The following is a 7,109-nucleotide window of genomic DNA, read 5'->3' as shown; positions in this document are numbered from 1 at the left end:
TAAGTATATAGACCACATATAGATAAAAAAAATGACTAAATAAAAAAAAATTTAAAATTACAGAACTAATTTTGATTCATGATCAGTCTAAAATGAGAATAAATCATCAACTAAATACAATTTCTTTAAAATGCTTTTCAATTTCCTCACTTTGAAGAGCTCAACTCTCGAGCTCTCATATGAAATTGGCACTCGTCTTATTTATTTATTCGGTTTTTCAATTTTCATTTGCTCTCGTATGATCTCTTAACTTTATTTGTTTATCTAATTTTTCAACTTTTTATTTTTTTTATATATATGATTCTTTTAACTTTACATTTTTGAGGTTCCGAGAAAGCGAAAAATCAAATTTCAGGAACACAAAAAAAAACAAAATAAAAATTCATAAACCAGATAAATATATAAAAATATAAAATTAAAGGACCGAATAATACCAAATTGAAGTTTAGAAACCAGATAAACAAATAGATTAATACCTAAAATAAATTAAATACATAGACCACATCTAGATAAAAAAAAATTAAAAATTGGCTAAATAAATAAAATTTTAAAATTACATAACTAATCTTGAATGATTCATGTTGAGTCTAAAATGAGAATAATCATCAACTAAATTCAATCTCTTTAAAATGCTTTTCAATTTCATTACATCTCTACTACGCGCCCATATAAACCGTAAAGTTCTAATCTTTCTCCACAATTTCTTCACTTCAATTCACAAAAAGATTCAATCTTTATGTCTATTTACACCCATGTCTCAACCCCATCAAATTTCCCCATTTGATCCACAAAAGCCCTCAAAGCCAATCTCATACCCAATCAAAACTCTTGAAGAACTCAACTCTAGAGCTTACTTTGAATCTTTTCACTACCCATTTAATAAAGCTTCTGTTTTGCTTCCATTTTCAGCTGTTGAGTTGCCTCACAGGCCTAGGCTTCTGGTTTGCCATGATTTGCAGGGTGGCTATGGTGATGATAAATGGGTTCAAGGAGGGTTTAATGGTGATGCTTATGGTGTTTGGCATTGGCATTTGATTGATGTTTTTGTTTATTTTTCTCATGCTTTGGTTAATTTGCCTCCTCCTTGTTGGACTAATGCAGCTCATAAACATGGTGTCAAGGTAGAAATTCTTTTTCTTTTTGGGTATTTATGTATAAATTCACAAACTTTACACGTTTTTGCAATTCAATTACGTTTTATAGGAGTTGGTAGATATGTTCACTAACTAATGTTTGTTGAAAAGTCGAGATACTAATTGAAAATTTGGCGAAAAATGATGATGTGTAAGCCGCAGTTGGCCATGTTATTCGCATTATTAAAAGGGTTATTGTTACTACATATCCTCATCTTTATTTAGTATAAATTCACGAACTTTACATGTTTTTGCAATTTAATCGCGTTTTATAGGAGTTCGTAAATGTATGAAATCGGTACACTAATTGAAAATTTGGTGAAAATTGATGATGTGTAAGCTATAGTTGGCCCAATTATTCGCGTTATTAGAATGGTGTGGTTATTAAATTGCAGAAACGTGTATAAATGGTGAATTTATTTGTAAATAACTCGTCTTATTTGTTTGATGTTTGCAATTGTGGGTGTCTAAAATGAGATTGATTTTGAGTTTAAGTCTTGAAATAAGGAATTTGTTTGGTGGTTTGGAGGGAAAAGCTTATGAATTTTATTGGTGATGATGAGTTGTGTAATTGATGTTTATATGATATGTATATGTGAGCAGAAATTGTATGATGTGAACTCGTTTTTTGGTTTGTGGTTTAAAGGAAATGAAAATAGCGTTAATCTTTGTGGCTGAATGTAAGGTGTTGGGGACTTTTCTCACAGAATGGGAGGAAGGGAGACTTGTTTGCAATAAACTGCTTGAAACAGAGGAGTCTGCTCGAATGTATGCTGAGCGACTGTCTGAACTCGCTATAGCTTTGGGATTTGATGGATGGCTGGTATGTACTTTTCTCTGACTGAATGTTCATAATCTGTATTGACACCAACTGCTTCTAGATACGCTTTTGAAACTCTCTGTCTATAACTTATTAGTGTAAAAAATAATTTAATTATGCTGTTTATCGTTTCGGCATGTCCTGTTTCAACATTTCTATTTCTGTGCTATATAGCTGATAATGCAACACACATTATATAATGTGTAGAGTATTTGGAATCAGTTGCATCACGGAAGCTTTTTCTCAGGAAAAGTGGGAGAGATGTGATTTATAATTTTTTTTTCCTTTCTATCTAGTTTATGGGAGTCTTATCTATTGCATACAATATAAGCAGTTGTAATTAAGGCATAGCTGTTTGCAGATCAATATGGAGATTAATTTGGATGTAGAGCAAATTCCTAATTTGAAGGAATTTGTCAGTCATCTAACCAAGATTATGCATTCATCAATGCCTGGATCTTTAGTAATTTGGTGCGTATTAGAAGTACTGCATTTCTCAAATTATGAAGTATTCTTGAATTATGTGAGAATTCTCCTCTGATTTGCAGGTATGATGCTGTTACGGTCCATGGAAAACTCGATTGGCAGGACCAACTAAATGAAAACAATAAGCCTTTCTTTGATATTTGTGATGGCATATTCGTAAACTATACATGGAAGGTACTGGCTTCTCCTTGTCTTCCATCTTATATTTATTATCTGTTCAATAATTCTTGCATGCCGGTTTATAAATATATTGTGCAGAAAAACTATCCGGCTATTTCAGCTGCTCTTGCTAGTGACAGAAAGTTTGATGTCTACACAGGAATAGACATATTCGGGAGGAATACTTATGGCGGGGGACAATGGAATGTATGTGCCATTTCAGTCATATTTACTATACAATTCTTATTACTATAAGCTGCACTTTACTCCCTCCGGTCCATAATATTTGTCGCATTTGAAAAAAAAAATTGGTCCATAAAATTTGTAATGTTATAATATCAAGAGAGCATTAATTGCTATTTTTCCATATTTGCCCCCCATTAATTTATTGAAATAATACAATAAACAAATGAAAATGGTAGTCATAAATGTAAACAAGTTTCAATGTATGGTTAACTTAGTAAAAGTGTTTACAAATTAAGACATATTAATTGTTTTCTAAGTTGTTGTACCAAAGCCAAATGCGACAAATATTATGGACCGGAGGGAGTATTACCCAATTTGGAGTTTTCTAATCGTTTTATGATTCTTACGTTTTCGTAGACAAAATTATGTACTTCTTTTACATGCATGTCTTGATTAGTGGATACGTTGCAAATAATATTAATGGCTATTATCAACCAGATTTTTTTTAATCTTTACGACCTATAATTTGATTCATTTTTTTTCGAAGTTTGTATTGGTTTCTTCTCCACTCTTATAAGCGGAGAAAATAAATTCTTATGTGTAGCTTTACATTACTGCATTTGGCTTCATATATGCTTACATGCAAAACTTGTTCTGTTTTCGCCTCTTATTCATTTAATCAACTATAGAGCTGTGTGGACAACAGACAAAAGTTGCACTTGAGGTGCTAAAGAAAGAAAGTGTTTCTGCTGCAATATTTGCTCCTGGCTGGGTTTATGAGACTAATCAACCACCTGATTTTCGCACAGCTCAAAATCGGTATTGCATTTGTTACTTCTTAAATACTACTCGAATGATATAAGTTTCTTTCCATTACGTTAAGACTGCTTAAATCTCTTAAAAGAATTCAACTAATGAAAAGTGTTTCATATACTAATTCATTATGAATATCATTACGTACTATTTATATTTTTCTGGTGCGTTATCTGAATGGGCATGTTTTACTACAATTATGTGATTCCACAATTTTGGGGTTCTCTTCTTGAGATTTCTTCAGGCTTTGAGAAGTATCTTTTTTTTCAACAGTTGGTGGGAACTTGTTGAACAGTCATGGGGAATGATGAAGAATCATCTTATAACACTACCATTTTATTCAAATTTTGATCAGGTATTTACCATACCCGGCTTTAATGTTTGCTCGAATTGATTGAGAATATTGTTTTGTGACTTCTCTAGGGTAATCATTTTTCGTTTACTGCAATTTATTTTCTTTCAAAGTATAAAAAATGCTTATAATGAAGTAATGTTAGGCTTTTTTCATATTTTTCAGGGTTATGGTAATCATATATCAATTGAGGGTAACCAAGTGACAGAAGGTCCTTGGAACAACTTATCTTGCCAAGGGTTTCAGGTGGGCGCTAATTGCGCTGTCATTTTTGTTTATATAGATTTTAAGATATTTTTGTTTCCATTTACGCTCTTTATTATCTTTTTGCTTTAATGTGTTTTCCATGATTATGGTATGATCATATATTCAGCAATCAGTGTTGAAGTGGGAAATCCCACATTGATTGTGTTTGTGAATGGACTTGTGTTTATATATTAGTTGGGCACCTCCACTTAATATCAATTGGTTTTAAGATGGAATCTAACATGGTATCGGAGCCTTGTCCATTCACACAATTTGAGTTTGGCCCGGCCCACGTAAGATGTGCGTGAGGGGGGACTTTGTTGCTCGGCCCGTACACGCTACGCGTGAGGGGGAGTGTTGAAGTGGGAAATCCCACATTGATTGTGTGTGTGAATGGACTTGTGTTTATATATTAGTTGGGCACCTCCACGTAATATCAATTGGTTTTAAGATGGAATCTAACAATCAACACTATCATTCCTTAAATTATTTCATGTGAACTCATTTCATCCTACATATTGCAGTTTCTCCATATGCTATTTGTCTTACTAATTGCGCTAAATATAACCCTCTTATTACCGCAAAATTAATTTATGATCTCATTCTACTTCTAAATGTACAAAAAAGAATTTATTGCATTTCATGGGGAATGTACGATTTGTCATGTTTTCTCATGAAAAGTGGTGTACAGTAGTCATTACGAGATACGAAACAGATGTAGATTTGTAATTAAAATTGTCAAAATTAAGCTTTAATTTGGACTCTAGACAATACGAAGTTCACAAATGTAGTTATGCAGCTAACAATTCATGTTATTGTTCTGTGTTTCTTTCATATGCTTTTCTCCGCTCATGTATAAGGGATAGAATGTAAGTTGACTAGAGAAATGTGATGTGCTTGTGCTCCACCTGGAATACTTGAATCAATTTGTATTACTAAATAAGCACGCCATCACAAATGCCTCTGAAACTTGACTAGTGTTTAGTCCTATCTTTTTTGCAGCCTTTCCTCGAGTTCATTGATGGACCAACTCCTGAACCTATTCGAGTCCTTGTGGAGTAAGTTTCACACCCCTAATAGCTTTTGTTACTTGATACTGCGGCATAGTCTGTGTTTAAGACAACTTTTTTTGCTCGCCATTATTATTTTCACCGGTTTAAACATACATTTGCATCGGTAGTGTCAAAGAAGCATCTTATGATGGAGGTGGAAATATCACATTTCGAGGATTTCTCGATGATGATGCCCATTTCACTAAAAAGATCTTTCAGGGGAAGCTTATTTTGGGATATCAATCTCTCCAGCTTCAATATTCTGTGAGTCGTCCCTCTTTTCGTCTCAATTAGTAGATAAAACGTAAATAAAGCATTATCTGTCCTATCATAAATATATTGTTATTAAGTAACATTATTGTTTTGGCATGCATCTCTTCTGCTCCCGTCTAGTTCGTTTGTGACACATGGAATAATGCAGGTAAAATCCGAGGGAAATTCAGTTCTGGGGCTTTCATTTCAGTTCTCGTCTAACAATAACGAGAAGACATCTTTACTGATTGCATCCTCGAATATTAACCATATATCTCATAAATTCACAGAAGTGATCATTGCAGATCAAGTAAAAAAACCAGAAATAGATCCAGGGTGGGTCATATATGAAGGTAGCATTGCAATGAATGATCGCACATTATCCGAGATTCATGCTGTATGCTACAGACTGAAGCCTGAGCATAGTAAATTAAGATTAGAATCCGATACAGATCTCCAAGAAGACCCATTAGTTAGGACACTGGCAGAGTATTTTTCCGTTCTTGGTCACATTGTAATTAAAGATCTCGCGAGGAACTCGTGCTTTTTTCCGTCCCGTTCATGGCTGGTTGAAGGTCAAAATATCAAGTTCAGTTTCGATTCTCAGGAATCAAGGCTTGTTAGCTTGAATATTATTTGGAAATTGAAAAATGGAAATGATTTCGCATTCCCAAAGTACAATATCTATGTAGAGGAACTGGAAAAACAAGTTGACGAAAAGTCGAACAAACGAGTAAAAGGCGCTTTTAAGTATCTTGGAGTTGCACAAGTTCCAATGTTTTATGTTTCTGATCTTTATACTACTGCTGCTACTTATAGTCTCAAATTCATTGTTCAAGCGTGTGATCTTGACGGGACTTGCCAAAAGCTAGACGATTCTCCAAATTTTCGACTCGATTTCGAAGGTCAGTAAATTCTATTGCTTATGTATCATTGCTTATATATTCTTGTTAATGTTGTATCATGACAATAAATATATTCTGATGATATGCTTTGATCAGTGGAATTGTTCTTGATGTCAATATAATAAAATTTCTTTGTGTTCATGCACTGTAAAGCAGGGCAGCTAAAGGGAGATTTTATAATCTTGCATTGTAGGGAAGTTTAAGATTGTTACAGTTATAAAATCCTTTTGAAAGAACATGGTTGTGCATTCGGTTCGAACCGAACTTTTAATTATTTTCAAAATCAAAATTATAAGGATGTAGAAAAAATCAAATCAAACTGAAATAGTTGATTTGGTCATTAGAACTTAACAAAAAAAATTCATGTCCAAACCAAACCTAAACTGAAAAACTAAACTTTTTCATAATATCAAATGAAAATAAATTTATATGTACGATTCGGTTTGATTTTTGCACACCGTTGATCATATTAAACTTGTTGCCAACTTGTTTTCTGCTCATAACTATTAGACAAAAGTGATACTTCTTATCAAAACGCTTAACTCGACAAGTTTTTGTATAACAAATATAGCGACTTATCACACTTGAATTAGAAAATACTCAAAATTTCAAATCAAATGTTGAAAATAAGCAAAATTAAAGAAAGGTAACATACAACAAGACAAATGAAGTTGCTCCATTTAACCTCGAATTTTGGCTCTTTTT

General features: G+C 33.1%; 1 protein-coding gene across 2 annotated transcripts; it reads left to right on the top strand.

The window, feature by feature from the left end:
- Window positions 1-584: 584 nt before the first annotated feature.
- On the top strand, window positions 585-6,545 carry LOC126660803 (cytosolic endo-beta-N-acetylglucosaminidase 1). 2 transcript variants are annotated; one of them, XM_050354483.2, is made up of 11 exons: window positions 585-1,121; window positions 1,819-1,956; window positions 2,315-2,424; window positions 2,502-2,613; window positions 2,698-2,805; window positions 3,491-3,603; window positions 3,871-3,952; window positions 4,115-4,195; window positions 5,198-5,253; window positions 5,376-5,511; window positions 5,669-6,545. In XM_050354483.2, the coding sequence occupies exons 1-11, from the start codon at window positions 630-632 to the stop codon at window positions 6,410-6,412; spliced, it is 2,172 nt and encodes a 723-aa protein (XP_050210440.1). In that variant the 5' UTR covers window positions 585-629; the 3' UTR covers window positions 6,413-6,545. The 2 variants fall into 2 exon arrangements, with proteins under 2 accessions (XP_050210440.1, XP_050210439.1); XM_050354482.2 differs by having other exon boundaries at window positions 1,780-1,956.
- Window positions 6,546-7,109: the final 564 nt, after the last annotated feature.

Source organism: Mercurialis annua, linkage group LG8 (genome assembly GCF_937616625.2).
Source record: "Mercurialis annua linkage group LG8, ddMerAnnu1.2, whole genome shotgun sequence".
Lineage (NCBI taxonomy): Eukaryota > Viridiplantae > Streptophyta > Magnoliopsida > Malpighiales > Euphorbiaceae > Mercurialis > Mercurialis annua.
The sequence above is the reverse complement of the archived record's forward strand: the minus strand, read 5'-3'. Positions and strand labels throughout refer to the sequence as shown.

Coding starts and splice junctions, on each gene's coding strand:
- LOC126660803 (XM_050354482.2), top strand. CDS start 630: ATGCTTTTCAATTTCATTACATCTCTACTACGCGCCCATATAAACCGT. Junction 2,425..2,501: donor CCTGGATCTTTAGTAATTTG/GTGCGTATTAGA, acceptor TCTGATTTGCAG/GTATGATGCTGTTACGGTCC. Junction 2,614..2,697: donor TCGTAAACTATACATGGAAG/GTACTGGCTTCT, acceptor TATATTGTGCAG/AAAAACTATCCGGCTATTTC.